At 37.4% G+C, this 16,260-nt stretch overlaps 1 protein-coding gene across 1 annotated transcript; it reads right to left on the minus strand.

Moving 5' to 3' along the window:
• LOC102719344 (cytokinin dehydrogenase 1-like) lies at positions 1–3,386 on the minus strand. Its single transcript, XM_040527535.1, has 3 exons — positions 2,627–3,386; positions 731–1,418; positions 1–632 (listed from the first exon to the last, which is right to left on the minus strand). The coding sequence occupies exons 1-3, from the start codon at positions 3,219–3,221 to the stop codon at positions 335–337; spliced, it is 1,581 nt and encodes a 526-aa protein (XP_040383469.1). The 5' UTR covers positions 3,222–3,386; the 3' UTR covers positions 1–334.
• Positions 3,387–16,260: the final 12,874 nt, after the last annotated feature.

Raw genomic sequence — 16,260 nt, forward strand, 5'->3', positions numbered from 1 at the left:
TGTCGTAATTGGCGGTATATCTTTACAAACAGAGGAACGTACATGAGTCAATTAAGTTGTGTGGTTTATTCTTTTCTATTGCTGCTTGCTGCTCCATCTCAATCTCATCCTCCGGTCCTCCCATTATACAAGATGAAGGAGCTACACCACTTTTTTTTTTGTTATTATTTTCAACATGAACATGCATATGTGACTGTCACTAATCAACAGTAATTAAACTCTCCACAAGGTTAGTTAATTAATCAATTAATTAACCAGCTAAAAGTTAACTGCTAATTAATCATTAATTAACCATAAATTGGCAGCTAATTAATTAGCACTCCAGTGGAGATGATTATGAGGTGAAGATGCCCTGGCCGGGGGAGAGCAGCTTCTTGGGGTCGTACTTGTCCTTCCGCCGCACGAACCGGTCCCAGCCGCCGGCGAAGTGCCTCACCCAGTCGCCGCGGACGCTGTAGTGCGGCAGGTACTCCTTGTACCCGATTCCGGCGAGGTCGCAGAACCTCAGGATCCTCCTGTTCTGCGCCTCCAGCAGCGCCAGGTCGTTCGCCACCGACGAGAACAGCAGCGCCACCATGTAGAACACCTCCTCCTCCCCCTCCGGCGTCACCGCCGACATCTCCCCGTCCCACCTGTGCACGAACAAGTGGTGGTCAGATGAGATGTTCATCAAACGTCGTGCATGGCTAGCTCATGATCGAGGGTGTGGTGGTGGTGATGGCGTACGTACTTGGATTTGTTGACGGGGTAGATGATGAGAGGTCCGGCGATGTCGGCGGTCTGGAGGATGCCCTTGAAGACGCCGCGGTCGAAGTCGGCGATGCGGGAGGACGGGACGAAGAGGTTGAGCCACGGGTGCGGGACGCGCCACAGGCCGGCCTTGTCGAGGGTCACCTCCTCGCCGTACACGCGGTCGAGGAACTCCACGTAGGAGACGTCGCGGGAGAAGGAGAAGCCCGGCTCGAAGCGGAGCCCGGCGAGCGACGCCGCGGCGGCGGCGGTGGCGGACGACGCCGTCTCCGTGGCGTTGCCGCCGTAGTTGAGCGTCGCCTCGATGCTGTAGACCGCCGTGGCGTTCCTCGCCGCGGCGAGCGCGACGATGCGGGCGACGTCGGCGTCGGAGAAGAACCCGGCGCCCCTGAGCGCCCCGGCGAGGCCGCGGTTCACGTACGCCGTCCCCTCCACGTAGCTCCACGGCCCGTGCGTCCCGTCCGGCCGCGCCGCCACGAGGCGCTCCTGGTCGGCAGAGAAGACTGCGAAGTCGGTGTACACGAGGCGCACCCACCGCGCCCTCGCCGGCGCCGGCTCGACCGCGATGCGCGCGCGCGTGATCACGCCAAACTGCCCGAGGCCGCCCAGGACAGCGTCGAACAGGTCCGAGTTGACCGCCTTGGAGCACGTCACCATCTCCCCTTGCCCTGCAACCAACCAAGTCAACGTTGCTCATGCAAACAATCAATTAATCCCGGAAAATTTTCCTAAGTCAACGCATCATTGCGAGCCACCAATTCTTTCCAAATGTTTGACACCGTTAACTTTTTTTTATAAATGTTTGGCTATTCGTCTTATTCAAAAAATTTATCAAATATGTAAAGCTATATATATGCATAAAAGAATATTTAACCATAAATAAAATGATATAAAAATAATTAATAATTATATAAATTTTTTGAATAGACGAATAGTCAAACGTGTATAAAAAAATCAACAACATCAAATATTTAGGAATACTTATCAAAGACGCTGCCACCCATGGAGTGCTGGACACTAACACTAAGTTGTTTTGTACCCACTAATTACAACCTTTAATTATATATCGCTGAGAGTAAATTGCACTTTACACTTGGTAAAATGCTCGCGTTTTACTTTGCACTAGTGTTGGCTTATATTTTCATTTGTACCAGGTTATATTGAAATAAGTTTTATTTAACACCATCATACATCATCAAAATTATGAACATTTTATGAAATTTCAAAAAATCTGAATAAAACTCGATCAAGGATGGTTAAAATTCAAGAAGTTTTATAAGTTCTATCTTATATTTACAAGATTTCCTTTCAATTCTAGTGAAACCTATTATGATATACTCTTAGTGTAGAGTGAAAAAGGGTGATTGTTTAGCTTTTTCAGGAAAAAGGCAAACAACACTATTAACAAACAAAAGATAATTTATAAATAAAACTTTTATATACATGTTCTTCACTACCTAAAAGTTAATGCTGAAAAATAAACTATGATGAAAAAATTTCAAACCAAATGCAAATTTAAAATTAAAAATTTAAATTTTAGCATATAAGCATAACGAAAAGCGAAAAGATATGTGAAAGTATATATTAAACCCAGCACAAAGTGAATGAGATACCATCTACGTACTGCAATGTAGACTACTTCAGTTAGCAAGATTAATAGTATAGCTAATTAATCACGTAATTAATTTTCATAATTATTGAAGACTTGCAGGGTTAGTTCTCTTGATCACGAGGTTTGTATGCGTGGGGAGGTTAAGCTGAGACGGGATTAAATTAGCAACGAGTTGCAGACAGTGAGGTGCACGTAATATAATTAGAGGCGTTTGCTTGCCGGCGTGGTGCATGGCCGGCGGCGTGAGAGAGAGGGAGAGATTACCGGTGATGACGTCGAGCTCGAAGACGTTGGAGATCTGGGGGCCGTGGCGGTGCGTCTGGCCGCTGACGCCGGCGTTGGAGAGGGTGCCGCCGACGGTGAGGTGGATGTAGTCGGTCCACGACCGCGGCGCCACGCCGCGCTGCAGCGAGGCGCGGAGCACGTCGATCCACAGCTGCTCGCCGCCGGCGTCCACGTAGGTGCCGTCGGCCGACACGTTGATCCGCGGCCCGGCGCCCATGGACTGCATGTTGACGACCACGCCGCCGGGGGCGAGGGCCTGGCCCATGGTGGAGTGGCCGCGGCCGCGGAGCGACACGGTGATCAACGGCGACGGCCGGCGCCGCCCCGCGGCCGCGGAGTAGGCGGCGCGCAGGAGCTCCGCCACGTCGGCCGGCGACTCCGGGAAGAGCACGGCCGCCGGCAGCGCGGACGTGATGTTGCCGAAGTCCGTCGACGCCGGCAAGGTGGCGTTGGGATCGGTCCGGAGCTTGCCGGACACCGCGAGGCCGGGGGCGGCGGCCAATGGATCAGCGCGGTGTGCATGGGTGGTGGAGGAGGCGATTAGCGCCGCGATTAACAGGTAAATCGCCGCCATTACCGACGCGATTAAGCGCCCTAATACCCACTCTAATCCTCTAGGAGAGATGATGAGAGTGTTTTTTGTGTTCTTGCACTTTGCACTCGCACACCTCTCTCTATATATAGATTCATCATCTATGTGTGTACATTTATATCAAAGAGATTTGTTGCTAAAATTGAAGCAATTATACACAATGGTATTCCCTTGACTTGACGTAGTGAGGTGATATTCACTTTCGATTTATACTGTGGACCAAATAATAATAATAATAATAATAATAATATAAAAGTGCAGGGGTTTAAGGACATATACGAAGGTGTTTATTAGCTGACTCTGCTAATTGACATGCGAATAAATTTGGTGACACGGAGAAAAGAGAGAATGAAAGAGAAAAATTATTGTTATGCATGATAACATCTTAGAGTTAACTCTTAGTATTTATTAAAAAAATATTTATTGCATAAGGATAAATAAAAAAGAAACTAGTAAAAATATTATTATATTAATGAAAAAATCATACCTGAGTTTACCTTTGTATGTGTCATCATAAAGTATATTCTTATTGCTAACTTGGATTAAAAAAGAGTCTATACTATGTATTTACGCAATTAATAAGTAGTTTTTGGTCGGATGTGCATGTATAATTAATGTACTTATTTTTTATATATATAGAATATAGTTAATGCAGTTATATAATAGATGATCACATTTGATTAACTCTTGTGGTCTTGTATTAATAAAGGTATACTGAACATTTGTAGACCAGATGAAGCAAATAAGTCTTTGTATTAATTGAATTAAGGTTCCACACTGCACAAATGATAAATGCCTATAGGAGTAAATAAATTTTCTTTGACAAAGCAAAGGGGATAGAATAGCACGGCGTAGTTTATTTTGCACTGATTTTCTTTAAGCTTTCATGTCACTTTAAGTCATCTTATCACTCATAAGAAACACTGGAGAAAATGACATAAAACTAGCAAACAATTCCTTACCTGATTGTGACATCCTAGTCAACAAGTGATCTTTATTAGATTTAATTACCTGAGGTAAGAAATGTGTTCAAAACTAACTAATCCAGACTTACAGTCAGTTGTTAGGCCGCCTGTTGGATGACAAGTTTTTCAGAGACTAATGTTCATAGTGATAACAATAAGCAAATCTGAGTGCACAATAATTAATTATATATAGCCATTGCTATTAAGCTTATCTTTAGTTCATACACTACTTTTGTCAGGTTTTGCAAAGTACTAGGACGCATATGACTGCGTCTGCATGACATAAATTCTTCTGTGACCATCACAGTAAATTAAATTAAGAAAAGCATGTTGATGACTAGGTTTGGAATTAAATTGCTAGCCGTTTGACGCTTATGTTGTTTTCCCCTAATAAAAATTTAACCTAGGGTACATGTGAGACAACATATACTACCTCAGCAGAGACATGGATATATGTCATTTTGATCAACCACAGCAGAACAGCTTTTACTCTTGGTGTTGTGCATGCGTGTCAACCATGTAATTAATCTTGAAAATAATTAACTTGTGTCATCTTCTGAAGAATTTAGTTTCCTAGTTGGGATTTTTGGTAAGCACCGGATAACTTAACTGCCACGTGTACTGAAAAGGAGAAAGCAATATATATATATATATATATATATCCCTTCCGTTACTCTATATAATATCTACCATTTCTTATGACTTCAAATAACTACACATATGTATAAATTATCATATTATCCTCAACAAATTTCATAATGCTGTAAACATAACAAAACGAAATAATTTCATAATACCGTACTCCCTTCGTTTCATAATGTAAGATGTTTTACTTTTTTGCTTGCAATATTTGACCATTTGTCTTATTCAAAAAATTATAGAAATATCATTTATTTTGCTTGTGACTTACTTTATTATCAAAATAACTTTAACCATAACTTGTTATTTTTTATATTTGTACTAAAGTTTTGAATAAGACGAATGATCAAACGTTGCAACCAAAAAGTCAAACATATTACATTATGAAACTGTAACATCCCAGCCCAAGGCTTAATAGGATTTGATAGATACTCATATCAACAAGTTGCAACTTCTTTTCCGGAAGCTTATCTCGAGAGAACTCCAAGGTTAAGTGTGCTTGGCATCGGGAAGTCATTTCTCGGGTGCGCATGAGTGAGGACAATGTCCTAGGGCACAGACCCGACCTAGGTGGGTTCCTAGGGTTGGGGCGTGATAGAAACGAAGGTATTAACTCGTAAGCATAACAACCTTAATGCTTTTGAAGAAATATAACCAAGTTTAAGGTTTATATAAACTTCTGACTGTCCTCGTGAAGCATAAATGTAAAAGGAAAATTTGCTCAGATAGACACGATTGATAAGCCATAGAACCAAAAGTATATTTTTTAAAAATATCTTTACTATTTACGACTAAAAGTCAATACTGAAAAATAAACTATAGCAAACTTAAACTCAAAATCAACTGTTTTAAATTTAAAGTTTGTTCGTGACTAATAAGCCAATCTTAGTTTGAGAATACGCGCGTAGAAACACTTGGCATGTGGTCTTATAGATGATGCATGCAGTGACATGACCAGGTACACGATACACACATGTATTTGTGACGTTTTCAGAATACTGGAAACCTCTAAGCCATGTCAAAATTCGGTTAATTTGCCAGTTTTTAAAGACATGCCTCCATGGACGAACAGATGCATATGCAAGTCTCCATCGATGAGCTAATTACAACACATGCATGCCAAAGTACGCGACAAGGTAGGTTTGATTAATTAGATGAACGTCCAGTGTACACACTGCAAGGTGCAACACGTCGTATCTAATCAAGGTCTTTTTAGTTATCATTTACGTTGCAATCCGACGGATATCGTATTTCTTGAACCATTGTTATTTTTGTAAAAAAATATGTATAGTATTATATACTCCTCCAGTCAAATATATTTGTCCTTTATGATAAGATTTGATCAAACTTCTAATATTTAGGTAAATAATTTATATTAAAATAAATTTATAAAATCTAATAAGTTTATGATATTATTTAGGTCCTTCTCGAGTAGAATATAGTTTTTATATAGGAAAATTAGATCCTACTATTATGTGTAGTTACTGATCCTTTCATGTTCTATATGCAGAAACACCTTCATACTTGTTTATGCACTCACCTAGAAAAATATATACGCACCATTAAATCTCATATGAATGATCGACACAACTATATATGAATATATGAAGTTTGTGTTTTCTGCTAGATAAGAGCGGAAATATTTATAGAAGTGTTTCTACATCTTAGACGTGAAGGAAGTAAATATACTGAGATATATAGACTTCCTGCATAATATATATATATATATATATAATTTGTCTTGTATTTAAAATGAGTATTTAAAATAATATTGATGGTCGGTGTGTGTGCATGTGTATACACTCTCCATATAATTACACCATATGGCTGGATGCACACAGATCGATCAACTGGCGTATAGGTGCTGCCTGCGTGTGTATGCTGATCTTGGAAACATAACCTCTCATCACACGCACCGAAGCAAATTAAGCAGGAGCAGTAGCGTGTCAGCCTACTTAGCGTCTGAATGCCTCTGCATCCATGCATCTGCCCATGAAAGCTACCCATCCGTCACAAAATCCGAGTAATTCTCGAGCTTCTTTATGAGGATTAAATACGTACACGGATGAATTTGTGCCCATTTTAGTTTAAGACAACGGATCGGACACATATGTTCATATTTGCAGCCGAGTAAGAGCAAGTTCAATAGTATAACTGCTAGCTACAATTTATCTATAGTCAATCTAATAGTCAATTTATATAATAGTTACCTACAAAACATTAATATATGGTCATATTATTGAATAGTCCTCCATTGGTTGTGGAGGGGCAAATGACCTATGATATAAGTAGGGGAGCCTCTTACCTCAATGACTAGCTTTTGAGGTGAGAAAGACCCTTTACGATCCTACACCTATATGTCATACACATTATGTCTTTAAGTTCGTGCTGTAGCTAGCTATAAATTAATAGCTCACTGCTCTCTTTTATATATCTTTAAAATATGTTTTTAGCTGGGTTACAGCAAGTTCAATAGTATAGCCAACTACTAGCTCTAATTCATTTATAGTCAATCTAATAGTTTTATTTACTCACAAAACATTAATAAATAGTCTCACATGTCATACGCACACTGTGTCTTGGAGCACGTGCTGCATGCAGCTGACTACAAATTAGTATATCACTTCTCTTCTCTCTTCTTCTTGTCTCTTTAAATTATACTTATAGTTGATTTATAGCCTGCTATTGTACTTGTTCTTATAAACTCATGGTTAGCAAGATGGTGGTGACTTCGTTAATTTCAAGATAAACTAATTTGGTCTTTATATATGCTCACATGGATATGGTGCAGTGGTGAATGTATATTCATATAGGTGAGTATATGTGCATTATAAACACTTGTGTTTTTTGTTTGTACCATGCTATGCTAAAAAAAGAAGGGTGAAATTAGATGGGGGTGATTGTAATTAGTTAAAATGAAAAGAATACGTGAAATTAGAAAAATAGATGATTGTATTTTGTTAGAGGTCAATGAGCATCTAGAGTAGTAATGTCATAGGAGACTCTCCTACGATCTTTTTCTAGATAAAAGGAGAAAAATAGTTATGTTTTGAGATAAAATTCGAACGCTATGATGCTAGCTACTCTATTTGTTCTAAAATATGACAATATATAATTGGATTAGACGTATACTAAGGATATGTTCTTTTGCTTGATGAAAGATAAAAGATCATTTGATTTTAATTTACAGCTATTTAATAGCATAAATTATAAATGATAAAATTAACTCTATAAAGATGAGTTGATTAACTTATGTACACAAACCTTAAAAAAAATACATCTTTCAGCAGTTTAGAAAGCGTACTTAAAAGTCGATAATCTAAAATAAAAGAACACTAACCTTGGTACTATCAGTTTACACTCTATCTAATCTAGATTTATAGTATTAGAATATATATAATCCAATTGTAGATAGGTATATGTTGTTGGAGCCGATGGAGTAGCCAGCTAGCCAACCATGTATCACACAGTTTTAGGTCATCTTGTGCCGGAAGTGTTCAGTCTTCTCTTATGCCTTAAATTTTCCGTGGTCATCTTCTGCCTAACGTGCGTGTCCTCCTAGCCGAGATGGTGGATTAATTCTGTGGTCGTAGAGTCGTTTCTCATGTTGGTGGGGTCACGATTCATTCGGATTCACCCACATATGTTGTAGGCTAAAATTCGAATTATTTTGTTCTGGAAGGTTAAAATTCAAGATCTTGGTTGACCATAAAAGGAAATGTAACTTTGACCAACAACAAGTGTGGTATATACTCATGATATTTGTGTGCGATCTGCTATATCCGTCCCATAATAGCTGGTATTTATATAGTTTACATTTTGTCTCATAATAATCGTACACCTTCGTCTTTTCGCTTTTGTTTATGCTTATAAGCCAAAAATTAAATTTTTAACATTAAAGTTGATTTTGGAGTTTGTTCATCGTAGTTTAGTTTTTAGCCATGGATTCTAAATCGCTAAGAACATATTTATAAAAATTTTATTCATAAATTATTTTTTGTTTTTAAATATGTCGTTTGTCTTTTTTCTGAAAAAGCTAAACAAGGACCCCAGTATTCTAGCAGTACCGTTTTTTTCCTCCAACCATTTTACATCAAATTTCTTCCAGCCTTACCCTTCAACTCTCATTAACGAGAGGTACTTGAGTCATTAATTATTCATCCACGTTTATTTATCACAAAATCTCTAGTTAATTGACTTTGGGTTGTAACAAAATCCAAATTTTAAACACAAGTACGTAGGAGTATAGTGATGTAAAATAATAGAAACTCCAACGCATTTTCTATTTTTTAAACTGAACAATGCATTTTCTGTTGTTCAATTATATTTCTATAACCATTACAAGGGTTTATTAGGTAAGTCATTAACTTATATGATTTAGAAATTAACCTCAATGTGGCGCTGGACTAGTGGAATTGCGTGACCATTCATCGACTCATATATCGCGATTCATATCATATGACCAATAATTGCGTGTGTCTATATGTATGCACTCACTCCGTCCGAAACAAACCAATCTTTCGGTTTCTGTGTAGTGTTTGACCATCTGTCTTATTTGAAAATATTTAAAAACTTAAAAAAATTAGTCACACGTAAAACACTATTCATAATTTATCATATAGTAAAAATAAAAATATTAATCGTAATTTTTTTAATAAGACAAAGAGTCAATCATTATAGGTAAAAAGTGAAAGATTTGATTTGTTTTGGGATGGAGGGAGTATCTGTTGTGAGTGGGTGGGAGTGTTTTTGGTACTGAATTTACCAGGTTTATCACGAGGCTATAAGTATAGGCATGCAATCAAGGTGAGAAATATTAGACTTTCTCAAAGGTTCAAGAATTTATATTCAATTTACATATTATTATTTGTTGGAACAAATGATATTTCATCATGGTTGTGTTGTATTTCTATTTGCAGAGAGGTACTATTGTGAAATTATTGATGACACGCGCTCTCTCTCATGTCCAATTCCCTTTTGGTACGGGGACAATGCTCCCTTTGATCAAATATGAATTTAGGAAGCTTTTGTCAACAAGAACATCATATATATATATGACACCACCTAGACTTTTATCTTTTCACTTCTGCTTATACTTATAAGCTAAATTTAAATTTTCAACATTAAAAATTTATAATTAATTTTGAGATTTTTTTCATTGAAGTTTATTTTCTAGACTTGGCTCTTAGATGGTTAAGAATATATATATATATAATTTTATTCATAAGTTATTTTTATTTATAAATATGTCATTTGACTTTCCTATAAAAAAACAAACAATCAACCCCTAACCTTTACACCATAAGTGATATTCTTGCAAGTTTGACACTAAAATAAGTTTATCTTTCTTCACAAGAAAAGAGAAGTATACAAGCATGCCAGTTCTACTTGGACTAAGGTTACATTCTTCTCTCTACTTCATTTTCGCTTCTGTGTACACACATTTCAAACTGCTAAACGTGTTTTCTAAAAAGCTCCTATATAAATTCATCATCTCAATTACTTTTCTAAAGTATATCTATAAGTTTGTATTAGTTAATTTCATCTTTTGTAACCATTAAATAGCTATAAAAAATCTAATAATCTTTTATCCTTTATCAACAAAACAACAAAAGAATATAACCTAACTTTAATTGATCGATTTGCACATCATCCTGCAAGAGGGAGTCGACCGATCGAAACCAGTTACATGCAACTTTAATCGATCGATTACGCAACGAAACGTTGAAACTATACACTAGCTGGGCCGGCCGGTACACATCCATGCGTTTGCAAGAAAACGGGCACAGTGTCCTAGATCCTCTCTTCCCTCTAACAAATCTTGCTGTATCAGATCCTGATAAGAGCAAGTTCAATAGTATAGCCAATTATTAGCTCTAATTTAATCTAATAATCAATTTATATAATATTTATCTATAAAATATTAATTCATGGTCTCATATGTCATACATGCATGACGTCTTGAAGCTCGTGCTATAGTTAGCTACAAATTAATAGTACACTCTCTTTTCTCTTCTCTCTTATCTCTTTAAAATATGTTTATAACTGGCTTCACCTGCTCTGAGGATGCGACGATCAATTGGACGATGAATCGGTGACCAGCAAGCAAAGCAAGCTGGTAGAAGACTTGACCAATTGGGCCTTATTGGCCGTGCATGCAATTCGATGATCGATGCACAAACATCACCGTCGATATATATATCATCGTGATAATTATTGCACGTACGTACGTACGTGCATATATATACGGCAGATTTGGTTTTGTACATTTGTGCTGTTGTGTTTGAAGACTTGGTTTTTGTTGACCCCGTTTTGAATGTGTTTTTTTTCCCCACTATGTATATGTGCCAAACTTTCTAGATAATTAGTGCCTCATCATTCACTTGCTTCAGAAATTCAAGTTAGTTAACCTATGTACTTAAGTGGCCAAATTAATACAGGGAATGGCTGACTGTCGTCATGGCTTAGGTTTAGCTTGTGGTTATTATGTTGTGTTTTGATGTGTTTAGAACATACTCCCTCCATTTGTGTGCTTTCCAGAATATGCATAGATATCCCTTTGTCTAGATGCATTTTTTTAAAAAAAAACGTAGAAATGTTTATATTTTGAAACACATGTAACAGTTAATTACTTCAGAGAATTTTGCAATGCCAATATTTTTTTCACATATAAATCGAAGTGTTTATACAAAACTTCCATTTCAAAGTTAGAAAGAAAAGCCTCAAAAATAAAAGAAAATGGGCTTTTCAGAGCCTCGACAATACCAAACATATGAATCAGCATGTGTCATCCCACGGATAATTCATGGCTGACTCTAATTCAATCAAATAATCTAAGTATTGTTTTTAACATCACCTTAATTTATTGAGTTGAACTAGAGTGGATTCTAAATTAATTATGGGCTGACCCACACTCATGCATCTCTGACCAAACAAATCTTTGAAATCTTCGGTGCGGTCGAGGTAAAAAAATATGTTATCTTTATTTTCATTTGCTTGATGAAATTTCTGTGTTTCTAAAAGTGGTGCAAATGATCAATCAGCTTGTAAGTTACATATGCCTTTGAGCTATATGTTCTGCAAAAACTTAAAAAAATGTCAATACTCCCTTTGATTTTAGATAGATACCATTTTATGTTTAAATCACTAATATATGCCAAAAAATAAGATTTGTGATATAAAAATAATATTAGTTTGTCAAAAAAATATTTTGATTTACTTATATTCTCATACGTTTGATGAATATATGGATAGAAAATAGTGATCAAACATGTGTAATGGAGAGTATCAATGTTCTTCCGCGCGTTACCTATGCTTCATGTTATATGATGATCGAGTTGGCTCTCGCTTGATTTATATAAATATTAATGAATTATAAATTTATATAAATATAAAACATATTCATTGATCTATGTGAATCAGGGACAGATCTAACATGGAGCGACAGGGCTCAAGCCCTCGCTATCCCCGTTAAAGTTATTAGAGCCCTTGTGAAGACGCCCTCCCCCTCTAAAATCAATAGAAAGGGGTCTGAAACTTCTAATTTATTTAGACCCACGTAATCTCGCTAGCTGATGTGAATCTAAATAGAGCCAAACATCTTATAATATGGAACATGCATGCGGAGTAAAATAAAAAAGAATGTGAGATAAACAAAAACTATTGTGGCAACAATCTTTATACCACATAGCATACGGCCGGTGACAAGATGATTTAAAATTGAATTTCGATTAGTTTCCAACTGTATTCAAATCCATGTCCTCTGTTGTTGTGACACACGTATAAAATTACACATATCCATTCCATGTCGTCATTTGCGAGATTCGCTGAGGTATCAAGCTCTTGGCCGGCTCCAAAGATACGCCTTTGATCTGCATCTCCCATGATGACGAACTAAACTAAGACGTGATTAACCTAGCTAGGCTAATCAATGCCTATTAATTCTACATCCCCGGACACTGACCATGACTTTTAAATTTTTCTTGCTGACATGCATGACCAACTTGCCTTGATCATCTATCATTTATCACAAAATCACATTGGAAAATGTCGGTCCTCGTACCGTATTATTGATTTCGGCGACTTTTCGAGCCAGTATGAAATAGATCTATATGTGGAAAATTCAGCGAAAAGCTCGCTGATTTTTAATCGTTAACTGGATAACTGGTGGTGGACAGTTGCTCTGTTACGACCGAGCTATGGTAATGCCAAGTTATTATTGAGCTATAGTAGAAAAACTTTGTTTAAAAATGGATCTATATAAAAAAACTACTCCCTTTATTTTATAATACAAGATTCATAATGTAAGAGCCTGTCAGTGAATTTTTTTTAAGAAATAATATTATTTTAATAAAAAATCATAAAATTAGAGGCCATCTGTGGAAAATCACAATTTTAACACCCTGTCGAACAGTGGATGTTCGATTTGGACCATGTTGAACTGATGCTGTTCAAGAGGGGACCCTATCGAACACCCACCGTTCGACAGGGCCTACCACCTGGCGTTGAGGGGGCCTGTCGAACTACCAAAGGTTGACAGGTCCCCCTGTCGAACTGCCAAAGGTTGACAGCCTCCCTACCGCCTCAGTCAAACGATGTGGTGTTCGACAAGTACCTGTAGAGGGCCTGTCGAACTACCCCTGTTCGATAGGGGCCTATCGAACTATGGCAGTTTGACAGACCTCTAAAATTACGATTTTTTAAGATTTTCTATTAAAATAATATTATTTTTAAAAAAATTCCCTGTCAGTCCATCTGCACTAATGCTTGGCCTCTCGCACCCCTTCGTCCCCCATTCTTTTCCCTCCACGTCACTTCTCTCTCCTCTCAGCACCGATGAGGCATGCGCCTATCCCTCGGCGCTAGGTTTTTTGGCAACAAAGCTGGCCACGTTACTTATTGGGTTGTCTTGATAATTATAGGGGTATAAAATTCATACTAGAGCTGAAAAATAATTCATTTCTAGAATAGATTTTTTTTCCAAGGTTCTAATTTTGTTAAAAAATAAAAAAGAACTAAAATATAAAAAGTCAGGCAAAATAATATCCAGGTTTAACTATGAAAAACGGTGAGTGCTCAGTATGAAATATATACCTGTGCCAATAAATATTAGGCACTCGCACAGTACGTTAATACAGTATAGCATTGCAGTAGAATTTTTTAGTGAAGTCAAGTAAGGGTGGATCCATGAAAGGATAACACCACCGGTGGCACCAATCAAACAAACGGTCTCAATTTTCAAAAAAGAAATGCGGTGTCAATTTTTATGATCAAACAAATTTCTTAGTTGTAAAGAGTATTTATAAAGAAGTTAGTACAAAGTCATTGGTACATTTGACCCAAGTGGATGCACTTGGAAGTTTGGGATTACACACCGGCCTTCATCTCCTTGTGTATGTAAAAGGGGAAAGTATTTCCGATTAGATATACGCTATTTTCTTCTATGTTATTTAAATGGTTATCAATTTTTTTAATAAAAATAATGAGATAAAGTAATATGATATAATCATTATACGAACATGTAAGTTTAAATTCGACGTCACCAAGTTGTAACAAATATAATTATGAATGTTCAATTTAATTTATTATTTGTGTTACAGCTTATTAAAGTTGAATTTGAACATGTGTGGATGTGGAGTGATATACCTCATATTAAAGCATCTTATTATTTTTTAAAAGTTTTTTATGACTATTTAGATGATATGTAAGAAAAGAGTGGATGTTCAACCGAGCAATGAAAATTCATCTCCTCTGTTAAAAGGTATATTTATGGATACATAAACGTGATGTACGTGTGTAGTTGTACGAGTGTATTTTTTATGTAAATTAAAAAATTAATTGAGAACCTTCATCTGTATCATCACTAAGAACCTTGATTAGTTTGATCAATCATTTCACAAGATTTCAAGCAGCAAATAGTTCTGAAAAAAAAAACAAGCGCTAGAGATTCATCCAGATATGGTGTTAAAAAGCCTCAAGCCAGACCGATCGATATCGAAGGTCATGATCAAAACAATCCGAGGATCAAACACAAACTGATCAAGATCTCATTAGGTAACAAGGATCATGGTGACACCGATCGATGAACCATCAAAAGCCTTCTTTTTCTTGCTTGTTTGACACGGCCATTTTTAACTTCTCCGGATCTGCCAAAAAACAAAGAAAGAGAGGAAAGAATCGGAGATCTCTACGTTGACGAGCTCGATCTCAGCTGCCTGACATATTATAACGATCTTGATATATCATCATCGTCTGCACTAATCCGTGAGATTTCAGATCAGGCCGAATCGCTAATGACGATGAGGAAATATTTTGCTTGACATGAATGGCGACCATGGACACGAGTTTCTCCTGGGTTTACCACCACTGGGGTTCAGAAATCTTGACTCGGATTGGATTTTGATTTAATCGTAGGAGGAAGAAGTTGGCACACGTTTTTCTGGTTGGATGGCACTGCCTGCTACGGCTAGTAGTCACAACTGCCACATAGTAGTACCAATTAATGCATCAATGTAGTACATTGCTGCCAGTTTTGTTATGCATTGCTGCATTATATTTTTTTTTCGTATGGAGATCACCCGACTTTACTTTTCCTCTAACATACTCTCTTCTTCGCATAAAAACCAAATCTAGAAGAAGATGAGACGAAGGATGTAGATGCACATGTCAACCACCAAGTTAGAGAGAAGTTATGTCAGAGGAGCATCATTCATAATTTTTTATGGAAAAAGAGGAGATTGTCAATGTCATGGCAACTGGGGAAGATATCTTCAATTGATCGTAAAGTTGACAATTGCTAGCAAGCAAATTTAGCTTCTTTCAATGAACTGGTACCCTCATGTATATGTATATCCCTTGTTTGGCTGCCTTTTCTTCTAGATTACAACACTTTTGCCGGCCATTGCCTGCACAACAAGGTCAAGAGGACAAAGATGTATCAAATATTTGCAAGTTTGCGATCTATAGGGAGTTTTTATTTTCTAAAGTTTCTCTGAAATTTTGAATTATATTTATATCTGAACCTTTTATGACACGTCAGTACATGTGACACGACTAACAATGCCACAGTTATAAGGGTTTAGCCACAACACTGTGGGCAGTATCACACCATGGTTGGGCAAAACAGCGGCACAGTGAAAAGTTTATATTTCTATTTTTTAATTTTTTGAAACAGTTCCAAGAAAATCCTAAGGTATGTATGTTGCAAGCTTCAAACCTGATAATGGAGGCTAGTGGTTAATAAGGCATCAATAGATAGTTTGATGGCTGTTAATAGGGAACTCCTTTTGTTCGTAGAACAGGGGAAAGCTAGCCGCGAATGAGGCTAGGAGATTGGAGATGAATAAGAAATTATATAATTTTGTTGGAGTTACCCTAAAAAAAATGGTCAACTCCGACCTGATGTGTACTGAACTACC

This window comes from Oryza brachyantha, chromosome 1 (genome assembly GCF_000231095.2).
Source record: "Oryza brachyantha chromosome 1, ObraRS2, whole genome shotgun sequence".
In the NCBI taxonomy this organism is placed as follows: Eukaryota; Viridiplantae; Streptophyta; class Magnoliopsida; order Poales; family Poaceae; genus Oryza; species Oryza brachyantha.